At 42.4% G+C, this 13,277-nt stretch overlaps 1 protein-coding gene across 2 annotated transcripts in view; it reads left to right on the forward strand.

The window, feature by feature from the left end:
- Window positions 1-410: 410 nt before the first annotated feature.
- Window positions 411-13,277, forward strand: part of LOC136830265 (CDK5 regulatory subunit-associated protein 3) — a 119,933-nt gene continuing 107,066 nt past the window's right edge. The window contains exon 1 of one of the 2 annotated variants that reach the window (XM_067089630.1): window positions 411-724. In XM_067089630.1, the coding sequence (XP_066945731.1) occupies window positions 719-724 (6 nt within the window). In that variant the 5' untranslated portion in view covers window positions 411-718. Of the gene's footprint in view, window positions 725-5,957; window positions 6,057-13,277 lie in introns of those variants that run through there. The other variant, XM_067089629.1, reaches the window with a different exon arrangement.

A 13,277-nucleotide genomic window follows, 5' to 3' on the forward strand; every position in this document is an offset into this window, starting at 1 on the left:
GAAACAATAAGCTTTTTACATTGTCGGCCCCATGCATAGCCACATACAACCATATCTGCCAAGTATGCGGCGAAGTTGATCACAGTGGATGTTTGGAGTTTGCCAAGAATATTATGCTTACTGTCTGTTTTATTCCTTCTCTCTCCTTCCTGTTTTGAATAAAGTTCGAAGACTGTCGATGTAATGTCACGACTGATTTTGTCCCATCATTTCCTACAGGTATACTAAAACGGGGGTAAAATTCATAGCGTCCTGCTCAATCGTGTCTCCCACACTGAGTTTTTGGAGCAGTAATGTTACCTTGTTATGTTCTGCACTGCGTATCCTAAAAATTTGTGCTCATCATACTCATTAAGATAAATGCCGATATGACTGCGTATGCCTTCACGTTAGCAGTATGTCTTCCTCTTCTTCATAAAAATCTTGTGCTTCCATCAACTACTTTTTCTACAGTTTTTGTCTAATTAGTATTTATGTAAAACTTGCGTTTCATAGACCGCTGTCGATGTTTGGAATGGTACCTTTTCTTGGGAACTTGTTTAATGCAATAAATATTTTTCCATTTGGAAAAGGGGCAGAAACCCTACACTTGACTTTGAAACAGGCGCGAAGCAATGACGAGTTTTTCGCGGAACTTTTCTTAGCTCGTGGTCATTGAAGACCGGAGCTATCCGAATCTGACGTTGCTCGACTGTCAAACAGCTGTTCCTTTGTAAACATGGATGTAAGTGACAATTATCCTGGGGGCAGTGAGTAACCATTATATACAAAATACTCGCAAATTCTTCTATTACACTGTAATTGTGTGGATTAAAGTAGTTAGAGCCAACTTTAGCTACTGTCAGCCGAACCAGACATAGGGTACCCTAGGCTAGGTCAGTCTTGCTCCGATCATTGGATGATGATAATGATTAGCTTAATTGAGGGCATTGATTTAGTTTTTGCGGTTTTTATTGGCGACACAATTCATATTTCTTTACTTGAAATCATTTTAACGACAAGTCTTTCGGGTACAGTACTTTTAGTGATACCCTAGACCTGGTGCTACTTCAGTAGATAGGCTAGGCTAGGTTAGTGAGCAGCTGACCCCCAATATGCAGGTGTTTCTCTACCATAGGGCATTCCATCGGCTGTCCTTGTAGAAAAATGCCACCAGCAAAACCTAGAATAATCTTCCCGTAACGTAGCTAAATCTGGGGTAACCTGAGCTAGGCTATCTCTGTCTGCTTTTTTCAGTCTGACTAGGCTAGACTTACATAAATTACTTACTGTGCTCTCAAAGTTTCACTTCGCACCCATGCCATGTTGTTTTAGGTCATCACAGGGGATAGTCTATTTTTGGAAGTTGCTTCATTGTAACAAACAGCTTTTCCGTATTATTTTCCTTTCTGTCTTTTCCCTTCATTTGTAACAAAGAGTCTTCTCAAGCCTCAGAGATTCGTGTTGCAAGTGTACGTCTAGGCTAGGTTCCAAGATATTTTTATTGCAGATATTATAGGCCTGTGTCATATTAGTACTGTTAATTTTCAGGTGATACTAAATTTTTTGAGCGGCCATCTGCCTTTTTCAGAATAACAATATTTAACCCATTATTTCCTATGCTTTGTCGCAAAGGTCAGAGGAGGGTTGAAGGCTAAGGCCGTTGAGGCAATTTGGCCAAATGGGATGCAGTGCCTGTGGTTATGTTAGGATGTATTCTGGTAATACTCTTGCTGATTATGAAATGCTCTACAGTTTACAGTACAGGCATTTTCATTTGGGCCATTCCAGTTTCCATTTAGATTGACCCCCTTGAGTGGAATCTTGAATTGGTTGCCAACTCCTACAGATTTACCTATATTAGCTTTAAACATTTTTTATCTTTGGTAATGAATGTATTCAGCTCATGAAATCCATAGGGAGTCTGTCTGTAGGCCCTGAAGGTAAGGTCAAGGATAAAACTTGGCATGCGTGTTAATATAAGCTAACAGTGTTGGCTAAGCAATGGAGTACAGTAACTTCATTTCCGGGTTAGAAGTAAAGTTGAATAATTTATCATGTCATAGCATAACCCAGGGCCATACATATGTTTTGGACCATTGACCTTTTTTGGATTCCTTCATCACTTGTCACCTTTTGGAAAGTATAGAACATTTCTTCTCCCTTTCCTACAATATTGTTTCTTAGTAAGAGAGATTTGTGCTTTTTGTTAGTCCTTCTTTGTTCCTACAAAAATATTAACCATCACTTTTTATGTAGGAGTACATCTCAGCATGAACTGGAAATTATATTAAAGCTTGGTAACTTGGTGATTGGTAGGTGAATGAGTAGGGAGAGTGCCCCCGACTCACCTGATGTTTGTTTGGTGTGTATGTGTTGTGTTCTTTAGGTGTGCATGTGTATTCACAGGGTGTGCATGTGGATTTTGGGTCAATTAGGCCATATTATTTTTGGCTGTGAACTTGTCAGGCCATCACAACTTTAAGCCATATGAAGTTTAGGCTGTCCTTGGGATGCCTTGTTTAGTACTAGTCCCTTGGGGATCAAAATATTATATACACCCATTTCGGCCGTTTGCCAGTTAGGATGTTACAGCCTAAATGGCTTACAGCTGAAACAGCCAGGACCCTGCATGTGTATGTTCATTGGGTGTGCAGTTGTTTGTGTACTTGCCTGAATTGGAGTTGGAGCTATTTTCTATGTATGTATAGTGTTTATTTTCTTTTACAGTGGATGAAAGCAAAAAATGTGGACTAGGATGGTGAGAAGGGTGTGAGCCAGTGTGTGGTTGCTTCATTTACTCTGTGTAAGACCAGTTTTGCTGTTCAGCAGGTGTAAATTCTGCCACTCTGATGCCCTGCAAGGAGTGTGTTGGCTGGTCTCCTTAGCAATGGAGACAGTTAAGGCCAAAAGATGTTTGATGTCTTCAAGGGGACTACCCCCTTTGTTACAAGTGAATATTTGTGGTTCCCTACCTACAGACTGCACTCCCTTTATCTCTGCCCCTTCTGCTCACTCTCCTTTGGCCCAGTCCAAGTGAGGTATATGCTTGAGGGAAGTCAACCAGCGTGCACTCTCCAACAGTGGAGACCCTAGCGTAGTGGATGAGTCTCTTGGGGATGATGGCTTCTCCAGAGCAATTTGTAAGACTGAGGAGACTTCACATGAGACCTCTCCAGTTCTGTTTAAGAGCTTGCTGGGATCGGGAAGTTCATCAGGACTGCCAAGTCTTTCCGATAACCCCGGAAATAAAGGAGGGTCTGCGGTGGTGGAGGTCCGCAGACAGACTTTCGGAAGGGTATTCGCTTGTTCCGGTCAGCCCTGACCTAGACTTCTTTTCTGATGCATCGATTTAGGTTGGGGAGCGCTCCTTGGGAACCTGGAAGTCTCAGGGAGGTGGTCTTTGGAGGAAAAAGGCCAGCGTATCAACGTGAGAGAATTGAAGGCGATACATATAGGTCTGCAACACTTTGTGACACAGGTACACAATAAGACTACAGTAAACCCCCCTTATTCATGTTCTCACAATTCCCAGACTCACCTATTTGCGGATTTCTCTGTGGAACGTATCTACCCATTATTCACAGAAAATTCATCCATTCGTGGTATTTTTCACTGAGAACTATTCACTAATTACTGTATTTTCATATTTTCATGACTAAATGCACTTTTTGTGATAAAACTATTAAAATAATTTGGTATAAGCATTTTTAGAGAGTTTTTCTTGTATTTAAAGTATCAAAATAGGCAGTTCTGAGTGTTTTTAGAGGGGATTTAAGTATTTGCAGATTTTAGCTATTCACAGGGTGGGTGCGGTGTGCATCTCCCACAAATACAGGGGTTTACTGTATAGCGGTACATGCGGACAATACCAGTGCCCTAGCGTACATCAAACATCAAGGGGGGGACACTTTTTCTCTCTGCGAGGTAGCGAGAGCCCTGCTATGCTGGGCGAAATTCTGCCCACGGAGTGGACACTAGATCTTCGCGTTTGTGCCAGCCTTTGGAAACTATGGGGTCAACCAAGCATAGACCTGTTTGCAACTTCCAGAAATTACCACCTTCCTCTGTTCTGATCCCTTTTTCCAGACCCTCTAGCTTGGGTGACAGATGCAATGATTCTGGGCTGGTCCAACCTAGATCTTTACACTTTTCCTCCATTCAGGATGATTCAGGAAGTAGTAAGGAAGTTTCGCTCACACCACAATGTAAGGATGACTCTTGTGGCTCCCTACAGACTGCAGAAGGAGTGGTTCCTGGACCTGATCGATCTCCACATAGACTTTCTGAGACTCCTTCCTGAGATTCCAAGTCCTCTCAGACAACCCCACGTCAGGAAGCTTCATCAAGGCCTATCCTCTCTGGCCCTAACAGGATTTCAACTGTCTACAGAGCCGTCAGAGCGAAAGGCTTTTCTAAACTGGCACCAGAGGCTATCGCTAAATGTACAGTAAACGCATTTCCTCCAATAATGTCTACCAAGCTAAGTGGGCACGCTTTGGGAGTTGGTGTAGAAGAAACAAAGTCTCTTCCTCAAGAACTTCTATCGCTCAGATAGCAGACCTCCTTCTCTATTTGAAATCTTCTAAAGGGTTGTCTGTCTCGACAGTAAAGGGTTACAGAGTGATCCTCAGCTCCGTTTTTCGGCATAAGGGTCTAGACATCTTGAACAACCAAGACTTGTCCCATCGAATTAAATCTTTCAATATCTCCAAGTCCAAGAAAGAGGAGTCCTTCTCTTGGAATTTTGCTGTAGTTCGTAAGTGACTTTCCGACCCTCGCTTTGAACCTATGCGCTCTTCCTCTCTGAGGGATCTGACTCACAAAACTCTCTTTCTGGTTGCCTTAGCAATAGCTAAGAGAGTAAGTGAACTTTAAGCAATAAGCAAAAGGATTGGTTTTTCACAAGGGAATGCAGTCAGCTCCTTTTTGCTGGGATTTCCAGCGAAAAGAGAAAAAGAGAGAGAGAAAAATATAGAAAAGAGAAAAAGTAAAAGAGAGAGAGAGATAGGAATAAAGAGGGAGGCAGAGAGAACAGTGATAACACTTAAAAGCTGTTGTTATTATCATGAATTCAGATACGCTGATTGAGGCAGGATTTTGCTTGAACTCAAAAACAGTGAGCAAGTATATTGCGTTAAAGCCATAAAAACGATCATAAAAGTGGGAAGTAGTGGCCTCGCGATTAAGTTAACCAAATCATGAGTCAGCACAGCCAAAAAGCTTACAGCAGCCAGCTCTATAACCTCACCTTCATCAGGAGGTGTTATCATGGAAATTCCAGGAAATTGGGGGCTGGGCAAAGTGATGTACTTCAACACCCTCCAATCAAACATGCTAGGGAGGGGTCTTTCACACACCCTCCTAAGATCACCTCCAATCAAGTCCTCTAAGGAGAGATTTGAATCACACCCACTACAGTCCTTCCAGTCAACTATTTGAAGGGGAGGCCTTGCTGATAAATCCTTCCAATAGGACTAGAAGGAGGTGGAGATTGCAAATAACAAGATATCGAGAGGTTCGACAGGCTGGGGATCGACAGGAGTGAGACAGATTAGAACTGTGTCCTTTAAGGGAGAGTATGTCTCCCCTTGCTTTTGTGTTCCCCATATAGATTGAGTCAAGTTAATTACTCCAGAGTGATTTCATTTTATACCACTGTAACCTGTTAATTTTGTACTGATCTTTATAATACTAAGTACTCATTAAAGTGAAGAAATTACTGCTCTCGTCTCTATACCCCTTCCTGAGAGATATCAATACTTAAAATAATTGATCTTGAAGAAATATACCAGTTGCGGTAGCGAGGTGCCGAGGACACACATAGAAGAAACCAAGGTAAGGAGTGAGAGACTAAAAACATGCAACAGAGAAGAAAAGATCCTTATACTTTGTTGGCCTTCGGTATACACCTTTGTCGCAAAGGTTAATTGTATACCTCGGCAGCCTTCGGAGTACTCCTTCACTGCGTATTGTCCCACTTAAGTAGAGGCATGTCTGGCCATGCCGCCACATCACAAGATGTTGAGATGAGCACCATCTGTGGCAGTATCTACCTGCAGCAGCTCTCTCACCAGGTAAGGAACAACAATTATCTTATTAATTATAACGTAAGCTTTTGTCCATGATATAAAAATGTCATTTTTATGATATTAAGTTTTATATATACTTACCCAGTAATTATGGATGGAGCCCACCCTCCTTCCCGCACATGGACTCTCTTTTGCATAAACAAATTGTCGTGTTGGCTGTGTTGTTCCTCTTTCGTACCCCGAAAGTGGGCAGGGCATAGTCACCTGTACAAAACAAAATAATCGTTACTGTGGAATTCAGAATTCTAACTGCCGTTCGAGCAGAAACTCTTAGCTGAATAATTACTTGGTAAGTATATAAAAAACTTAATTTTATCATAAAAACATAATTTTTTGCATAGGTTTGTGTTTTTTAATAAATTTGGTATTCTCTCATGATGTGTTTCATTGTGTTTCAGTAGTCATTATTCTATTAATGCTGTTATCAGGGATTAAGTACAGTACTATGCTTGGATGAGATTTATATATTCATATAAGTAACTTACCAAGTAATTACGTAACTGTAGTTTCTAACTCGCGCAGCAGCCTTTATTTAAAAAATCGTGGTAGCACTTTTATAGTTTATTGTAGGTGACAAGCCCTGTCCAGGAGCACTGGAAATGACTTGGCAAAAAACCTCATTCATTTCTGCCGTGCTCTCGAGTAACATCAGAGTTGTCCTGCAGGTTTTGTTTACTGATTTTTGGCTGTATGGTTGGATTTCGGTGAAGTATTATCACTTATTTGAGTAACCTTCATGCTCTAATAGCTTTCAGGATTATTTTTTCTAGTTCTTTGGTTATTATGATGTCTAATTCAAGTTTGCCTAGTTTTGCTATTGTAGTGAAAGTTGCAAAACCAGATTAATCAAATCTTCATATGATTCTCAAACAATTTGCAGTAAATGTAGTGGGCAGAAATTTAGTAGGGAGAAAACTTGTGCTAAATGTATGATTAGCAAAAGTAGAAGGTACTTAAATCTCAACTAGGCAAGTTAGAGAGGGATAGAAAAAGGAATGCGGCCTTTAGAGCTGGGAAACAAGCTTTCCTTAGCTTAGTATTCTACCTTAGCCTAGGTTAGAAGAAAGCTCTGCTATTCCTTCTTCCCCTCTTCCTCTTTATTTTTTCATTCTACTAGCCCTTCTACTTTTGATCCACCTACTCCTGTGCCTGGCTGCCCACTGGTAGCCTCCCCTTCATCTGCATCTGTTGTACAGTCCCAGGTGTCGGGAGACAGCCATTGGAAATGCTTGTCCAGGGATGTGCATGGCTTGTCCTCAAGCTCGTCCACCGATAGCGGCATGAACAGGAAGTGCCATAGATGTTACCTGGACTCTTCCCGTCCTGCTAAGCTCTCTTCCACAAGCCTTGGTCAGACTCCCATCTGATGGGGAGTCCAGTGCCTGTTAAGAAGTACAAGCATTCTCCTTGCAGTCCCAGGCCTTCATGCAGTCACTCAGTGGTCCCTTATGTTTCCGCTTCAGTCCACGAGCGCCCACACCTGTCTGCTTTGGACAGTCCGGAGAATGTCTCACCTGTCCGCTCGACTTTTGTCCACGAGCACCCACACCTGGCTCCCAATTTCCCGACTTCCAGATGTTCCATGCTGCCTCCTGAGCACCTAGTGCCAGCTACCGAACGCCCAGCGCCAGCTACTGAGCACCTAGGCGCCAGCTACTGAGCACCTGGCACCAGCTCCCAAGTGCCCAACACCTGCCCCTGAGTGCCCGCTCACGAGTGCCCAACACCCGCCCCTAGGCACCCATCATCGGCTTCATCTCCATCACCTGTGGACCCTGAGGAACCTGCTCTTGCTCCGATTAAGCATCTGCCGCCAGTTTCCAAGCGTCCGGCACCAGTTGCCAAGTGCCCGGCACCAGCTCTCAAGCGCCCAGCACCAGCTCCCGAGCGTCTGGCGCTAACTCTTCAGTATCAACCTCCTGCTCAGAGCTCTAAGCGCCTATTTCCAACCGTGGATCTCATAGCCAATGCAGCTGTCCTTCAATATTTGTGGGCGAGCTTTCATACCTTTTTTGGCTTCAGCTAGGCCAGATCTCGCTACCTCAACCTTCCTGATGAGGAGCCATCCAGATGACAGACCTAGGCTCCCCACAATGGTGCTTTCCTCGTCTTCTAGGAAGGCACTCAAGGAGATTGAAATTTGGTTTTCTGCTAAGAGAAGCAAGATAAGGCTTCTTTTGTCTTTCCTCCCTCGTGCTTAATCCATAGGAGGTTCATTTTCTATGCCACCGGGGACCCTCGTTTCCGATGCTTGGCATTTTCGTCGGCAAAAATTGTTTTTCATTGGCTGAACTTGACCTCCTTGTCAAAGATCTCTTGGGTTTGCTTAAAGCTTTCAGTTTCTTGGACTGGATGGTGAGAGTGCTAGCCAAGAAGATGAAGATTGCAATGGTTTAGTTGGAGACTCCACCTGGGACTGGCTAGGGGTCCTTTCTCGTGCAGACAAGACCATCAGGGATGGCTCTCTTGAACTTGCTGCTCTTTTCTCTTTGGGGATTTTGAAGAAAAGAGTTGTTTAGTGCTCCCATTCCACTAAAGGAGTCACTCAGGCCCAGAAGTCGGACCTCCATAGAAGTTGACTTAGGATCTTCTGACGTATCCTTCTAAACTCCCCAAGTATTCGTCCGCGTTTGTTCTTAAGACGGTCTCTCCTCTCCAGCAACATCCCTTTCATGAGAGTAAGCCCAAGTCCAGTCTAGGACCCGCTCCAATATCTGCTTCTTGGCCAGAACTATCAAGTGGAGCTCAAGTCCTTGCCCAAGAAATGAGGAAGAAGTCCTCTGTGCACAAGTGGGAGCCAGTCTTCTCGAGTTTTTGGAGAAGTGGAGTATCAGAGGGACAGAACAGTGGATTGTCAAGGTTCTGAGGGAGGGCTACTCCATTTTGATCATGGAGAGCCCCCCTTTAGTCCCTTCTCCAATTGTTTTGACGGCCTTCTCAGAGGCTCGAGAAAGCATTCAGCTCTTTTTGGGGGAGGTCTCCTCTCTCCTTCAAAGGAGAGTCCTAGAAGAAGTCGAGGACATCCACTCAGAGGGCTTCTACTACCACATGTTTTTGGTCCCCAAATCATTGGAGTCCAGTCCTCAACATAAGCACCCTCAATCTCTTCATCCGGCAGATGAAGTTCAGATGGAGATGAATCAGTCAATCCTTTCATCCATTCACCAGGGCGATTGGATGATACCCTTGGATATGCAGGATGCATTCTTCCACTTCCCCATCCATCCGGACTCCAGAAAGTATCTAAGGTTCGTTTTCCAGGATGCTCTCAGGTACCCCACATCAGCATCTAAATGCCTGTCTCTTCGCGGAATGCCCGGCGCTAGCTAAATCTTCCAGTTTCGGGCTCTTTGCTCCGGCCTCTCTACGGCACTTCAAGTGTTCACTCAAGTCCTTGCTTCTCTAGCAAATTGACTTCATTTAATAGGCATAAATGTCAGTTTATATCTGGACAGCTTGTTTATTCAATCCCCATCGAGGGAAAAATTGCATGAAGGACTTGGACATCTTTCTCAGGAACTGGGAATTATCATCTACCTTCAGAAGCCCCAGTTGGCCCTGTTGTAGGAGTTCCTCTGTTTGAGGATGAGTCTCAACTCTCAGACTTTTCGGGCTTCTCCGTCTGCCAAGAGAATTTCCAGCCGCTGTCAGACAGTCCACAGGTTTCTAGCCCCTTCATCTTGCTCAGCCCATCAGTGGATAAGCCTACTGGGGACTCTGTCATCCGTCAAGACGTTCTCCAAGTTAGGCAGACTTCTGAGGAGAGTTTTGCATTCTTCATCAAGGCCAACTGGGACAGCTGGACACCTGTGCTTTTCCCATAAACCCAGAGATCAGGTCGGACCAGCAATGTTGGTGGTCCAAACGTAGACTTAAGAAGGGAAGCCCATCATCCTCTGAGCCCAGAACTAGACTTCTACAGTAAACCCCCTGTATTCGCATTCTCACGATTCGCGGACTCACCAATGTGCGGATTTCTCTATGGAACATATATACACATTATTTGTGGAAAATTCGCCCATTTTCACTGAGAAATATTTACTAATTACTGTATTTTCATATAATTTTTATGACTAAATGCACTTTTTGTAATAAAACTATTAAAATACTCAGGTACCCAGGTAGTGCTATAGTTACAATAATTCGATTGCGATGGGGTAAGCAATTAATACTGATACAACAATATTTATAAAATATTTTTAAATTTTGCGTGGGTGCAAGCAGCAGTGTACAGTCAGGCAGAGAGAGAGACCAAATTACAATAGACCAAATTCTTTTCCTCCATCTCCTAATCCCATCTTCTAGTTACAAAAGTAAAAGAGAATGATAAAAGTATTGTTATTAATGTTATACTCTTGCGTAAATGTGTACAGCCATAAAAAACCAAACAAGAAACTGTTGTTTTGCTTGTAACTGAATCGGATAACAACAGCTGTTTTGCTTGTATTTCAACCATCATATGGAAATAACTGAAGCTGAGAAAACAATGTTCAAACTGCTAATGACTATAAATTATTGTGCATCGGCAACATGGATGAAACTCAACTGTAAATAAATTTGGAGAGAAGGTATTTTAATCAAAACTACTGTGCATGAAAGAACACATATTACTGCTGTTTTCATGCCAATAAAAGATAAATACGTAAAGCTCGTATAATGATGAAATCAAGTGAAAATAGCGAACAGAATTTTGATTTTCTTTTTACACAATAAACATGCCGCCAAATGGCCAACTTCATCTATTAACGAAAAAAATAGCCAAATTAATTTCACAATGAGATGTATTTAAGTTATATTTCGACTTAAAAACACTTCATATAATTAAAAATAACCTTGCCCCATATGATTAAGTATCTAGAGATTCATTTACACTAACTAGAACAAGAAAAGCTCTCTGAACTGAGTTAAATACAGTGAAATAAACTTACTACATAATCAGTTTCCAAACCAAAACATTGATCACTATGATCGCAATATATAATACAAAATCAATGTAAGAATATATACAATATTATTATACAATATTATTGGATACAGTGAAATAAAGCATAACATTTTAAAAGATGCATATTTGTTATGTTGATGTTTGTATAATATTAATATGTGAATATAGAGTACAGTACAATGTAGGCTAGGCTACTGTATATGTATATGATATACCATAGTGTAGGCTAAGCTAATTCTTGTTTGTTGTTCAATTTCTCTTTGTATAGAATTATCATAAGTCAGTCTGCATGAACCTCCAAAATTAGCTGATATTAATAATTACTATACCTTATATGTATAGAGTATACTTTGTAGTCTAGGCTAGGCTACCATATATGTATACATGGTACTGAATACTCTAGTGTAGGCTCAGCTATATTCGAGATACGTTTTTCCAACAAATGATGGGTTTTGTGGAACCTAACCCCATCGTAAGTAGGTTTTTTTTTGTGTTTGAACTATCAAAACAGGCGGTTCTAAGTGTTTTTATAAGGGTTTTTAGTATTCGTGGATCTTAGCTATTCGCGGGGGCGAGTGCGGTACACATCCCCCCTGCGAATACAAGGGGCTTTTACTGTATTCAGACTTCTTGGTTCTAGGCTGGGGGATCCTCTTGGGGAACCAGGAAGTTTCCGGGACGTGGTCACAAGAAGAACAGAACCTTCACATCATCAGAGAGCTGTAAGCAGTTCACTTAGGGCTTCAGTGCTTCTCGACCCTAGTTCACAACAAGACTGGTAGTCCAGTCAGATTAAAAGGATTTTGACAAAGGAAAAATCTATTTCTGAGGAGAGACCTGTGTCACCCGGTGAAATAACCTTTCAGCACTTATTTCTAGGTAAAGCTATTGCTAAATATACCAGAGAAAAGCTAAAAAGCTAAGCCGGAGTTACTATCCCGGACAGCTCCATGAAATGGAGTGAGTCTGAGAAAGGGTGAGATTGTCACAATCACAGGCCTCCGCCCTGTAAACATTCCCAATGTCAAAAGTCCCACTGAGTGAGGTGCCGTTACAAACCCCGCACCACTCCTTGTAAACAAACCTTGCCACATTACACTTTTAGCCCTGGTTCTGTTCAGAATGCGCTTTTTGTGTTTCAATTTTTGGTTGACTATGGCATCCTCCATGGATTCTTCTTCACCTAAGTTGAGTACCATCTCTGTTTTTTATTTTAGGCATTGAGGCCTTATTTCCCCTCTAATTTAATAATTAGGGATTTATAACGCCCTGGATCTTCCACCCTCTCCCGCTCCATGTGACCTTCAGTCTGAAAGGGATTTTTATGTCGGGAACCTCTTCCTTCATTTTCTTTTTGTTGTGCCTTTTTGACTTATTCTATATTCAATTGGGCTTTTATATTATTGTTTTATTACCCTTCTCTGGGAAAAAAGGGTCCTTGTCGTTAGGCTACTTTTCCCCTCGGGCCATCCTCTTTATCAATTCTTATATGCATTGTATTTGGACCCTCACTTCCTCCAGGGTTTGGGTATATTATTTGAGATGGTACAGTTATGCTTGTCTAGCTTATTTTAAGCCTAGCGCCGCGGATGTCTTTGATATTTTCGGATTATATCCTTTGTTTTTAATCTGGAAGTGTCGGCCATTTTCCCTCCCGCTCATATCACGTTTGGTTTGGTCCTCCCTTCTACATATGTGCTAAGATGATTAGTTGATTCATTGTTTATTTCTTTGCCTAGGATAGGTTAACTTTAGGCTAGTCAGGATACCTTCTTCCCTGGGCTTCCATCAGCCAGCCGGTGTGTTAGGTTAGCCTAGATTAGCTATGGCGTTCTCTTCCCTTTCTTGGGAGAGAAGGTTGGTGTGTAGGAGGGTTCATGGTTGGAGTTCCCCTTTGTGTGGCTTTGGTTAGAGGAGTCGGGCTTGCGCTTCTCCCTCTCCCTGTTTCCCTTTCCGTTTAGACTATTGAGTCCTAATAAGGGTGGAATAGCGCTCGCGTTTAGCCGAACCACATCTTTGGTCCATCTTCATGTAAAAACCCCTCCTGACCCCATTGTTCCTTCCCCTCCCCCACCTCCTCACCCTCTCCCACCCTTGTTTCAAGTCTTTCATATAATATGTTAACTTACCAAGGCCCAAGATAGCCTTATATCCTTCCTCTGCATTGATTGGTCTGTTCTCTTGCTACCACCACACCGACCTTAGTCACACCCAATCGAGACCTCAGTTAGGGGACTGACACCTGTTTCCCATTCCTTTTA

Source organism: Macrobrachium rosenbergii, chromosome 46 (assembly GCF_040412425.1).
Source record: "Macrobrachium rosenbergii isolate ZJJX-2024 chromosome 46, ASM4041242v1, whole genome shotgun sequence".
NCBI classification, from domain to species: domain Eukaryota; kingdom Metazoa; phylum Arthropoda; class Malacostraca; order Decapoda; family Palaemonidae; genus Macrobrachium; species Macrobrachium rosenbergii.